General features: G+C 44.9%; 1 protein-coding gene across 1 annotated transcript in view; it reads right to left on the bottom strand.

The window, feature by feature from the left end:
• Positions 1–13,913, bottom strand: part of LOC144893081 (protein mono-ADP-ribosyltransferase PARP14-like) — a 37,333-nt gene that overhangs the window by 16,876 nt on the left and 6,544 nt on the right. Inside the window, exons 2-3 of the mRNA XM_078782718.1 lie at positions 11,313–11,453; positions 3,313–3,561 (exon numbers count right to left, since the gene is read on the bottom strand). Of these exons, the coding sequence (XP_078638844.1) occupies positions 3,313–3,561; positions 11,313–11,453 (390 nt within the window). The remainder of the gene's footprint in view (positions 1–3,312; positions 3,562–11,312; positions 11,454–13,913) is intronic.

Genomic DNA, 13,913 nt, shown 5'->3' with positions numbered 1-13,913 from the left:
CGGTTTGAATTACGTAACGTAACGTTTGTGATGATGTTTGCGTTCACGGTAGTGTTTGATGTGACGGTATGAACGTAATTTTGTAATGCTTTTCGTTTTTATTTTCGTAATCGTTTAATGAACGTTTAATGTTTAATGAACGTTTAATGAGCGTAAGAATAATGTTTAATGATCATTAAATGAATGAATGAATGTACTGAATAATGCCATGGCGTCGCGTTTGCAGCAGTGACAATATAAAAATGTTTTCCAAAAACTTCAAAGAGAGAAAAGGAACTTTTATCAGCAATGTCGTCTATCCTGAAGTTCAAAGCTGAAGAAGAGGTACAAAATCATTCCATTTTTTTTCCTAAAGAAAAGCGTACAGTTGATATCACGATTTGAAACACCATGGAATAATATTTACTGATATGAACAATGATGTGGTTTTTTTGAAATTGAAATTTAAAAAAATACTGTTTAGATTTTGATGATTTGCGTGTGATATTTAACGGATGTTTATATAAATCACGCCCCCCCCCCAATTTAAGCCCCGCCCTTAGGGCGGGTACCGTTGCTAGTTATATATAATGGCGATACAACAATTTTTACCACTTTGCTTTGAAGAACGGGAATGAAGGAGGAGGAGCGTGTTAATATGTCTGGTTGAAGGCTTTGGGTGGTGAGGGGGCTTGAAGCCAGATTTTAATCTCACAGCCGCCATGTTGGTGCTCACCGTCACTGCGATGCAAAGCAAAAGATGCCTCAGAGCTGTCACATTCACAATCGCTATGTCGTATGTACTCCCGATACATGTTTCCTTCATTGTAAAAACTACCATGTCAACAGTTAAAAGGACTTTGAGCCGATAGGTATTACGGCCTTGGCAAGATCGATGGAGACAGCGATCTGTTAGCTTATCCGATTCGATTCGATTTGGTTGTTGGAGTCTGATCGGTGCAGCTGTGCAGCGACCGGTGCAGCCGTTTATGCGGCACCCGGGAAAAGATGTTATACGGGAGTCTAAACCTGAAAATGCTGGAGGCAAAGCTGAAATTGGAAAAACAATATAGCCTATTTTACTCCAGGAGATCCCAGGATTACCCACCCAAAATATTGTTGCGATCGGTTCAGCCATTTATGCGGTACCTTCGAATGGACAGACAGATGGACGGACAGACAGACGGAGGGACATTTGGTGAATTGTAGTAAGATGTCGAAAGGAAGAACTGCAAGATATTGAATTATTTTTTTTTAAATGGAGTGATTTGATGAGCAAATTGAAGACAGCCTTTTAAAGAGGAAGAAGAAAAGCGTGTTATAATATACAACAGAATGCAACACTGCAGGGGAAAGTTTAAACATTTTAAAACAAAACCGTGAAAACTATCTGGGAAAATTCCCTGATGTCAGGGCGAAGGGGGATGAAGGATTCCAGAACAGGTTCAGAAGGAGGAACAGAAGAATACAAGATTGACAGCCAGGTGAGCAGAGAACGAAGGAATAGGGAGGTGTATAAGCAATTGTATTAGTACGGGAGGAGGAGCCAACTTTTTAAATTATTTGTACATATTGTTACGGATTCGTCACTTCCGTTGTGGTGGTTTGCATCCACTGTAAATATTTCCGATTCCATGTATTATTATTGTTGTCATTTAAAGGGCAAAGATATTTCTAGTTTCAAAAGTTAAAAGTTAATGTTAAAAGAAACAGGAAACCGGATCGGGAACCGGACGAAAAACCGGAAGAAGACGAGGAGAAAGGAGGCATAGCGAGTGAAGTCGGAGAAGAAGCGAGTCGTTTCTTTGTCCTGAGCGAATGTTGTCGAGCAAGAGTCACGAGTGAACTTTGGGTTTCCTGGAAAGGGATTCCTGCGATAGGGTTGTTATCGCTGTACTGATCAACCTGCATGTCAGGTTTGGCGTTGGATTCCGAGGAATCATCGTTGTGTCATTACGTCTCGAGTACGAGCCGTCGGCCATTTTGACTCGCGCGCTTTGCTCATTGCGAAAGGTCTTTGCTTCGCGTCAGCCATTTTCACCATTCAGCTGTCTATTTGGGATGTGTGTGTGCAACGCGGATTTTGAAGACAAACCTGAGGTTCGCCGATTTGGAGCGGTAAAACATTCATTACCGAGGGTGTGAATTTCCCAGTCGCCTTGAGTGCGCCTTTTCGCAGCTGTTGGCCGCGTGACCCTTTTCTGCCGCCTTGGCCACGTGACGCTTTTCTGCCGCCTTGGCCGCGTACGCCTTTGTGCAGTTTTGGCGGCGTGACTGGGCCTGTCATCTGAACGGGATTCGGGTTTGGATTCGACATCTTTCTGACGATCGCTGGAGGGGATCAACTTGAGCTCGAAGACGGAAATATAGTGACATTGGGGAATGTTCTTTTTTCACTTACTTGGAGCACAGTGAGTTACCTGATATTAGCTGATGGTACCATCATAAGATATATGTTGATTGTACTTTTGAATGCTATCATTGATGTACTGTTATTCTTGTGTGATTTTTAATACAATATTTGTTTGTTAGTAACAATTGGTGTGGTTTCACCATTGATTTTTGACACAGAATAACACATTTTTCTGCCGCGACTCCTCTCGGGGCTCGGAGGTACACCGCGACCAGGGGGTCGGGGAGGAGCACATAACAATATATTTTTTTGTTTGAAGGTTAGGTGAAAGTGGAGGAAGAATGAGATAGGTTGAAGGAGTATGGTGAAAACTAGAATTGGAAAGGTATCGGCTGGAGAGGATTGAGATATGGAGGAAGGAGAGAAAACGGGCGAGGTGGGACAACAAATGGTCGCGGTCTGGGGAGAGAAGCCACGAGAAGAGAGGGAAATTATTATTAAGATTTTTTTTTTTTTTTTTGTATTAAGACTTTAAACAAAGGGTACGATGTTCGGGGGGAAGTATGGCGGGAAAAGAAAAAGGAAATACAGTGAAAGAATGAACGTAAATAAACAACAAAAACCACAGAGGAGACAGGGAAGCTTCGAGGGACCAGGCCCCAAACGCAGCGTTTACAAAACGACTATTACACACAGGTATGCACGATTTACAAACCGAGATCTAACTATAAACACACAGGAGACACATACACATAAAAATAAACAGTAGATATTTGGCAAAAACACAAAGGGGAAAATATTTAACTATGATGACGTGGAGAGCTTGGAAGAACACGACCTCACCGGAGGAACCGGAAGTGGAAGTTCAAACATTTTCAAGTAATCAGGAAAAAGAACAGCAAAGCGTTTCAAAACAAACATCACATGCCAAGTCTGCTGCAAAGTTCATACAAAGTGTTGTGCTGTACAATATTTCTCACCAATAGGTTGAAGAAAAGTAATGATAGCTGCTTTCCCATTTTTCGCATAATCCACATTAAAGTCGAGGTGACTGCATCCACTGCTCTGTTCTATGAACGATGTGACCAATTTTAATGGTGTGTTTTCATCCAGACCTTCCAGCTTCACATGATAAGCATCAATGTCAAAGCTGGACCCATTCAGAGCCTCAATGTGAAGCTCCTTTCCATCAATCTTGTACTTGCCAGTTGCTAGAATTGTATTAACTTCTGAAACAAAGCAAAATAAAATGAGAAATAAAAGAAGAATATACAACACTATATGAACATTGAACAGTGTTCTAGCTTTTTATGGTTTAATGACTCATCAGGAACTCCAATAGTGGTTTTGAACTCAGGACCTTATGATATTGAGCCAGCCACCTTAACTGTTCAGCCAACACCAGGCGAATACTCCTAACCTTCAGGATATTTTGCAGTAGCACATGCTTCCTTCAGCAAAAAGGTGGTGGTTCGAGGGTTTACTCAGTCTGTGAGGTTGGTGGTTCGATTTCGATCCTGGATGAGTCATACCAAAGACTTTAACTCGAAAAGAGAATTTGACACAGACACGTTGAAAGATATGCCTTCACCAATGTTAGATGTAAACGTCAAGCCACTGTAACATTTGATCCCAAATAAAGGTTACATTAAAAAACAAACAACACACACAACATGCATTTTAAAGGCCATTTTCCCTGCTAGAGCGGGGGTTAGCCTTGCGGTCCCCATGACAATCTTCTCCATTTTGCCCTATTTTCTGCATCTCTCCTTGTTAACCCCCTTGCCCGCATTTCTTCTTCCACCATCTTTAGCCAAGTCTTTTTCGGTCTTCCCCGTCCTCTGCTTCCTTCTACATTCATTTCCATCACTCTTCTCAACCAGTCACTTCAATCCTTCCTCAACACATGACCAAACCATCTCAACCTGTTCCTCTTCACAGCATCAATCACAGGCTCTATTCCCATCATCTTTCGCAATTCATCATTTGTCTTCTTCTCTCTCAACGATACTCCACACATCCACCGAACCATTCGCATTTCCACCCTTTCCAACCTTCGTTGCTGCTCTACGTTCATTACCCATGTCTCGCTCCCATAAATCATAACACTTCTCACACATGCAGCATACACCTTTCCCTTCAGCTTCAACGACACTCCCCTCATCATCAGCACGCCACCCAGTTCCCGAAACTTCTTCCATGCACATCTCACTCGAGCAACCGTTGCCAAGTCTGATCCACCTTCTCCATTCAGCATGTCTCCGAGGTAGCAAAATGTTTTCACACCTTCCAGCTTCACGCCATCTCCAAGATCCAACTCAACATTTCCTCCATCTGCAGCTCCCTCTGTGCACACCTTACATTTGAATGTAGCTGCCACACTGGTTAATGACCCTCTCAGACCACTACATTTTTGATGAACCCACTCAGGGCACATTGTACATTGAATGGAGTTCACTCCGACACCCTTCCAACACACAGCACAGGGCCACTTCCCAGTTCTTTCCACCTCACCACATGCTTTACCACTTGCCATCACCTTCGTCTTTCCGATATTCACCTTCAGACCTTTTGTCTCCATACATTCCTTCCACGTGGTCATCTTTTCCTTCAGTCCATCCATACTTTCCGCAATCAACACCAGATCATCTGCATACAACAACTCCCACGGTAAACCCTCCTTTACGTTCTGAGCCAGCACCTCCATCACAGCTACAAATAGTAATGGACTTAGTACCGACCCCTGATGCACTCCCACCTTCACCTCAAACTCACCACTGTTCCCGTCCTTCGTCCTTACAGCTGTGCGCGCTCTTTTGTACATTGCCATCACTACTCTGATCAACCATTCCTCCACTCCTAACTTCCTCAATGCCCATGTCAATACTTTGCGTGGTACCCTATCGAATGCTTTCTCCAGATCAACAAACCCAAGAAACAACTTCTTCCTCTTCTCCATGTACTTCTCCTGCAACTGCCTCACAATGAAAAGCGCGTCTGTCGTTCCTCTTCCTGGCATGAATCCAAACTGCATTTCGTCGATCTTCACTTTCTTCCTTATCCTCCTCTCCAACACCCTTTCCAATACCTTCATTCCATGCTCCAATAACTTTATCGCTCGGTATGAGCCACACTCCAGAGGGTCACCTTTCCCCTTGTATAGAGGGACGAGGGTACTCAGTTCCCAATCCACTGGAATGCGGCCTTCTTTCACCACCAGATTACAGATCTCTGTCATTCTCTTCACACCCCAACTTCCTGCTGCCTTCAACATATCTCCCACAACTCCCGTCGGCCCTCCCGCTTTTCTACCCTTCATTGCTTTTATCGCTTCCTCAACTTCCTTCTCAGTTATCTTCTCTGCCGGTCCTAAAACAGGGTTACTCTCTATGTTGCCATCCCATTCATTCTCTGTATTCAACAGCATTTCCATATATCTTTTCCATCTTCCTTTAATTCCATCTGGGTCGACAACGATTTGTCCCACTTCATCCTTCAAGCAACTCACCCCCATCACATCACACCTCTCTTTCGCTATCTGCTTTGCAATCCTGAATACTGCTTTCTGACCCTCTTCCGAATCCAAGCGTTCTCCGAACATTTTCCTACATGCCTCCTGCGCCTTTGCTACCTCTTTCTTTGCAGCCTTCCTGGCTGCCTTATAACTTTCATGCTCTGCTGTTTCTGCTCCCGTACCCTTCGCCTTCTGCCACTCCTTGAACTTCTTCCTCTTCACGTCAATCCTCTTTCCAACTTCATCATCCCACCACCATGTTTCCGAGTGCCTCGGTGGTCCTTTTGTCCATCCACATACCTCACCAACGGCTCCCAACAGACGAGCTTTCATTGACATCCAACCACTTTCAAGCTCAACCACATCATCCTCGACCCTACTCAGCCTCTCTTTTAATGCCTCCCTTACTGTCACCTCTTTCAACCTCCACACCTTCATTCTCGGTTGGTACTTCACCCGCCGAGCTCTCCTCGCACCTTTCACCCTTACGTCGCAGACAACCAAGTGGTGCTGTGAAACAGCCTCCTCTTCCGGGATCACCTTTGTGTCCCGGAGGTGCCCCCTATCTCGCCTACGCACCATCAGGTAGTCAACGGTTGTCGTCGACCCACCTGACGTGTATGTAACAAGCTTATTATCCTCTTTCTGGAACTGAGTATTACAAATCAACAAATCAGCTCCATCAGCAAACTCCAAAATCCTTTCACCTTCTCCATTTCTCACACCATATCCGTAACCCCCATGAACTCCGTCAAAACCATCCATACTCCTTCCCACATGTCCATTTAGGTCTCCTCCTACCACAACAACTTCCTCATCTTTCACGTTTTCCATCAGCTTCTCTATCGCACACCAGAACGTGTCCTTTTCTTCATCGCTTCGACCAACCTGCGGAGCATATCCCGAGATGACGTTCACCAAGAGCTTTCCAATCATCATTTTCACCATCATCAACCTATCACTCACTCTAGTCACACTAACCACACTGTCTACAAACTCCTCAGAAAACAGGACACCAACACCATTCACGCCCTCCGGGCAGCCTTGCCACACAAACTTGTATTTCTGTCCCTGCCTACCCTTCACCATTCTCACACCACTTCCCTTCCATCTCGTCTCTTGCACACAACATATGTCCACTCTTCTTCTGACCAATACTTCCACCACTTCTCCTGATCTCCCTGTCATTGTCCCTACATTCCATGTCCCAAACCTCAGAAACCGATCTCCACTTCGGGCTGTACCCTGCCCATATGTAGTTGTAATTGTCATGGTTCTCTTTTTGAGGCAATCTTTTTATGGCCGGATGCCCTTCCTGACGCCAACCCTCTTAGTCGTCTCTTACGACACGCAGGGATACGGTGTACCTATTCTTATCCAGGGTACACACCGGGAAACGTTTAAAACATGGAAATTCTGGAGAGTGGGGGGTGGAGGGGGGGGGGTGGTGTCAAGGGAAAGATAAAATGAAAATAAACCCCTTCAGCCGGCACTTAGCTTGGCTTCCCAAAGAGTACTTTCAGGAGCTTGGCGGCTGTTGAAACTGGGGTAGCCACTCATGCGGGAAGTGGTCCAAAATGGCGGTGTAGAACGCCGCGCGTCGAAAACACAACAAGCGTGAGGCGAGCAGATTAGACGGCCTCCTTTCGATTCCCTACCGTCAAGTCCAATGCGGCCTTCAGCTTCCAAGAGCCCAGCAGTTGTCCAAAACCTCGTGTGGGGAAATGTGGTATCTGTCCGTCGTCTTGTCCACCGTCCACACGCGGCTCCAAGCTCCGGCGCGAGGAAGCCCTCCGTCCACCCGCACGCTTCGAGGGAGCAAGGATCGAGGGATACAATATGATTGGTCGAGTGAAATATTGAGATGGGAGTACTCCCCGTCGAGAGCAGGTCTGCATTTCAAATTCTTTCATGAGGCTTTCTGTTTTCCCATTGTCTCCTTCATCCTCTGCAGATTCATCATCAGGCAATGCTTCCCAAACACCACCTTACTCTCCTCCATCACGTCTGCCATCTCCTGCTCATTCTCCATTGCTATTGCCAGATCATTTGGTCGAAGAGAAACACGAGATCGCGGCACAGAGGGTACACTCAGGCACGATGACGTCACACCGCGCATCACACACATCACGTACGTCGCGTTATCACATTAAAAAACAAAGGTGTTACATATATTCTCTCGTGTTCTCTCGTGTTTTAGCCTGTTCTTGCTTGTTCTCGCTTGTTCTCACTTGTTCCCTCTTGTTCTCACGTGTTATCTCTTGTTCTCACTTGTTATCTCTTGTTATCTCTTGTTCTCACTTGTTCTCACTTGTTATCTCTTGTTCTCACTTGTTATCTCTTGTTCTCACTTGTTATCTCTTGTTCTCCCTTGTTCTCTCATGTTCTCTCATGTTCTCTCTTGTTGTCCCTTGTTCTCCCTTGTTCTCTCTTGTTGTCCCGTGTTCTCTCGTGGGCACTGCTATTACACTTCCCAAATCCCAGGAGTACCTCTGGCTACGACTTCCCCTCTTTTCCCAAATCATGCTTGTCTATGTGTTGTAACGTCCTTCCAACAGTGATGACTCAATCTTTATCTCTCTCTCAAATGACATGGACAAACTTTTAACCACTCATCCCAACTATCTCTTCCTCATATGTCGTGATTTCAATTGTCAACATGCCACTTGGCTTGGTGTTGGCACCCCTCTCACCTGCCATGACTCTTCAGCAAAGGACTATCGTGACTCCATGGGACTGACCTACATTTGAAATATTGTGCTATATATCGTTTTTGGCCCAATCAATGGTGAAGAATCACGTGAAAATATAAATCTCGCATCCGGATCCTCACCAACATGGAACCAATTGGTCCTTGTCACGCACCCAACCGACCCACCAAGTTTCATCTGAATCCATCCATAACTGTCCAATTGTGGATAACTGTTCCTTCAAAATAATGCTCGATAACAACTGCTTGCTTAGCAAGTGATCACATCTGAAGTTTTCATTACATGTTAAAATTGTCTTATTTGCGTATTGGGGGTAAAGACAAAAAGGTGCAGAGGTAGCGCACATACTTTTGAGTTGTCTATCCTACGTTGGTATTCCACCTGATTAGTTGGTGAACAATAAATATCCCATGATATCTGTGAATGAGTTATTGCTAAAATGGGAATTCCTGCACTAACCTCCAGAGGGCATCTGTGGCAGAACCGCTGACACGAGAGAATGGTGTGCGCATATATGCGCAAACTCGGAGCTAACTGACTCGCGATTACACATGCATGCAACAAACAAATTAGTCACACGTGTTTCGCTGATGTTTTATCATTTTGTGCAAAAGTTTTCAAAAACGCTATCGGGGGATATTATGCACATTATATACTTATGAGGTACAACGCTAAACTTATACAAAAAATATTTTAAATTTTCAAAAAATTAACACGAAAAATATAACGGACGGGCCTGTACTGAGCAACTTTGGTGTGAATAATGTGTAATCAGGAAAACTACCAAATACCCCCTCTCTCGCCCTCTTGTCTCCTGCACTCTTTATTATATTGTTGCGGTTTTGAGTTTTGTACAGTCAGTATAATAAAGGTTAAAATTCCCCTCATAGTTAGTCACACAAGCAACATGTAGCCTCGCGATAGTGTAGTTATCTCTTAGTATTTGTGAGCTAAGTCCTTTTCCTATGTTAGTTCTGTGTTGAGTAGTGTCAGGAGAATAGGTCCTACTTCTACTGACTATCCAGCCTCCCTGGCCTCATGCCCCTTTGCGCTGACTTTGGTTCATTTTGGGCGAATTAACATGAGGCAGGCCTAGGAGGGTCGGGGCGGAGCCGAATGAGGGCGGCAGAAGAGCTGACGGTAAGCACGAGCCGCCAATCAGGGCCCAGAGGTTGTGGCGGCAGCACTGCGTCACAGGGCGTGGTTGGAAGGTTCGAGAGGGTTCAAGAAGGTTCGGGGCGTATCTATATAACCCATCGCGCATAGCCCCCAGGAGGACTCGCGCGAGAAGGACTAGTGCGGGAGGACTGGTTGAACAAAGGACTAGCGCGGGAGGACTCGTTGAACAGAGGACTGAGCATCAGAGGACTCGCGCGCACTGACCAACCAGGAGGAATCATTGACGAGCAGGAGTTGAGAGCGTCAAAGAACGTTGAGAGATACGCGGGTGAAGAAAGACGCGCATGAACCAGAATATGCGCGGTTATAAAGTGACGCTCAGTTGAGCTGGAGGCTGAGCCGCGTACAGTGCATTAAGTCACACGAGTGATAACGGCTATGTAACCGCCGGCCGCGCTGAGAGACGCGTATTTGCCGTTCTACCTCATCGGCTGCTTTGTGCGGGAGACGCGCTACGAGGTTCCTTCCACCGCCTGCTGCCATCTTCGCGGGACGTGCTGGGACCGTGGAGAGCCAGATGGGGCCATTCCTGGACAACCACGTCGACGCGTTTGGCTGGAACATCAACCCATCTGCAATTCCCTGTGTGAGTGTGACGGGCCCGAGTCTGGGAAATAAGATAAGACTGACTAAGTGCTGCTCTGTGTCTCTGCGTCCCGATCATTGTACATACGTGTGGGAATAATAATTAAACCCGTGTTCTTCCTTTTTCATTCAATCGTCCTCGTGATTTCCTCATTGACTAAGCATGGTACGAATAAAACCGCTCGAATCGGGTTCCACTACTAAGACTGCACGGACAACGTGGTACTCAATCCGCTCGGCGTATGCAAATCACACGTGGCTCGTGCGAGGCTTGCTTCCTCGCTTCCGTGGCGGCGCAGGGATTTAGGTACAAGCGAGACTTGGTCCCGAAACCCTAACTTGCGTTTTGCCCGGAAGAGGCGTTTCAAGTCTCTCGGTTCCGTCAAGCCCAGAAAGGACAAGGGGATTAATCCCCCCCTTGGTAAGGGGAAGAAGGGCGGCGGAGAACCATAACAATATGTTCTATGTGCGGTTCGGGTGCTGGTGTTGGCTTAGCAGTTAAGGTGCTGGCTTGGGATCCTAAGATCCTGGGTTTTCGAACCCAGGATCTTAGGATCCCAAGCCAGCACCTTCAATCCCGGTCTATCGCTGAATTAATGCCATGGGGGTTGACTCAGCCTGTCATCCTTCAATGTCGGCAAATTGAGCACCAGTTCACTGGTAATTCCCTGTGTGCCGCAAGAGGCGACTAACAGGGTTGGTGGCAGGAAGGGCATCCGGCTGTAAAACATTGTTTAAAAAAGGGGACCATGGTGCCTGAAAAAGGCCAACCCCCTGCTCTGCGGGGAAAAATGGCCTCTGAAGGTGGTCCTACTATGTGTTAGCTCTTACATGAGCCTCGACTTAGTATACAAAAAAGAATAATGTTTCAGATATAAATCATTAAGAAATGGTGCTTTCTTTTGAGCAGTATTTTATAGGGCACACAAATTAAAATTTACAACATTTTTGAAAACATTTGCCAAAAACCTATTGGTGGTGGAGCACCTACCTTCAGCAGTCTGGCAAGTCAGTAGCATGGTGTTCCGTTTGAGGGTAAACAACTCAACACTATGCTGCAAAATACCCTCAAAGAGGAGTTTCTGCTTTTCTCCATCAATGCCATCACAATGAATCAGAATATCGTTTTCACCTGTGAATGAAGACAATATAAATTCACCATAAACTCATTGATTTGACACATGATCTTGCTCATAAGCAGAGTGAAATATCGTGTGCATTATACTAGATTTTGTATCGAAGAAAGTGAAAAAAAATTGTAAAAAAGCTAAACATTTCTGGGTGTCTAGCAACTGGCAAGAGATAAGCGGATGAATATGCATCCAAGTTCAACTCATCAAAATTACCAACCAGCAAACCCAGAACCAAACTCTTGTCTGGCACTAATATAACGTGAGGTGCAGTATCACATCATTTGCACGGAGCAGCAAATATAGAACTATAAATAATCTCAAAATGCCATCCTAAAGTTTCCGATTTGTACTTAAACTAAACCTGATGAAAACGACAGTGAAAAAAATTTGTACATTTTATTCATTTGTTTTCTCCCTATTCTCATAATAAAGTTTTGTTAAAGATTTGATGGCAAAACCTCAATTGGTTTAAAAAAGGTTATGGCCTGCACAATCTCACTGATGCTCAATTTGTAAGTAAATGAATAAAGAAACACAAACGATGAAAAAAAAAAATGGGGCGTTTCACACTTGACACACTCTGGCGGGGCTAATTAGGGCTATTTATAGTCACTATCCTCTTGCCCTTTGACATTTTGACCCATTTTTTTCATCATTTTTATTATTTTATCCATATTCTCATAATAAAGGTTTAAAAAAAAAATTATGACAAAAGTTCAAATGGTAAAAAAAAGTTATGGCCTCGACACACACACACACCACACACACCACACACACCACACACACAATTGCAAACCTCGTCTCCCGCTGTGTGGGGGGAGGGGGGAAGGGTTAATAATAATTGTTAAGTGTGCTAAGATGTACAGGAGTCAGACAGGGATGCATGCTGTCTCCACTTGCAATGGACTGGGTATTAATGAGGACTACAGAACATGCCAGATGTGGCACAGACTGGTCTCAGGGTGACCATCTGGAGGAACTCAGCATTGCAAATGATGTCTGTTTGCTATCTGTCACCAAGGAAAGTTCACAAGAGAGAGTAAATGGCTCCAGGAGTATTACCTCCAAGTCGGACTGAAAATCAACACGAACAACATGGAGTGCGAGATTACTTGCAGCAGACAACAATCATGATGTCATGTGCAATGACTTGGGCACATGAGATGTCGACAAGATTATGAATCGAGGGTCTATGTTCATTGTAACAGGAAGGGTTTGGGGGAGTAGGTATACTCAGATGTTCGGTACTCAGACCTGGTCGAATACAGTGGAGAAGGAGCTGAGGGACCTAGAAACCACCTGGACTGCAATCGGTCAGTGGGCCCAAGACAGACAAAAGTGGTGCAAGTTCCTCAAGAGACTCCATATGTTGTCAGGCTTGGATAGGGATCTTAAGCAAGTGAGCAAGTACTTGAGGGGTGTCAAGGATTTCTGTTTTATATTGTTGTTGACATGGCTGCCGATTCAATCCCGCTCTAATATTCGCAAAAGGAATGACTTGTAGGCAGATCTCAAGTTTTCACAACAACAGGCACTAGTTTGGCTGGCTTGCCAATTAGCTGTGCCAAGGCCAACTGAAGTTGAGGTTTTTCTTAACTTCGGAACTTAGAGGTTAGCCCATTTATGTACTGTGGGCCAAAGTGGTCTCCAGAAACTCAAACTAAGGCTTGTGTGAAAATATCCCCCATGAAAATGGACTGGCTTAGCAGTCCACGATGGGATTTAAATTTTTTTTGGGTTTTCTTGAACAATGGGTGAACATGATTTTTGTCTTTACTGTATTCATTTTTATTTCTATTCACCAAATTTAACTCTTCCACAACGATTTTCGATATTAAAACAATGTCATCTGTGAACTGTAGGTGGTTTAGTCTTCCTCTGCTGACATTTATTGCTTTATTTTCCCAATTCAGCTGATGGAACACTCTTCCTCGGCCTGCAGTCAACAATTTGTGAGAGAATGATTTGGCTTGTCTGAAATATCTTATAAAATTGATATTGCCACGATTCTGGTGCAGTTTGAAGATTACGATACGACCATGATAGGCTTCAATATAAATTGTAAATGATATTGTTATGTCGGGGGGTGGGCGGGTGTGGGGGTGGGGGGGGGGGGGGGATAGAGGAATATCTAGAGCCAGGTAGGTCTGAGTCGGTCGGTGCTCGATTGTCGTGAGAGGGAATCTACCTGTAATAAGTTCTATGTGTAGCCCGGATGTCGGTGAAAGTCGTAGTGGATGTGGAAAGCGTGCAATGGAGTGCAGGGATTATGGATAAAATTCCTTTATTTGTCATTCCCTCTGTCGCCAATCCAATGTCCATTATGGCAAAGCATTCATATAGACACTGAGATGGGTCCCTTAGTGCACACATTAATTAAATCCCCTCCCTTACAAAAAGATTTTGGAAGAAAACAGACAGGAGCGCAGATCGGGGCACCGCCGCATGGGGCCGCAGCC

This window comes from Myxine glutinosa, chromosome 7 (assembly GCF_964187855.1).
Source record: "Myxine glutinosa chromosome 7, kmMyxGlut1.1, whole genome shotgun sequence".
Taxonomy (NCBI): Eukaryota; Metazoa; Chordata; class Myxini; order Myxiniformes; family Myxinidae; genus Myxine; species Myxine glutinosa.
This window is presented reverse-complemented; position numbering and strand designations above follow the sequence as displayed.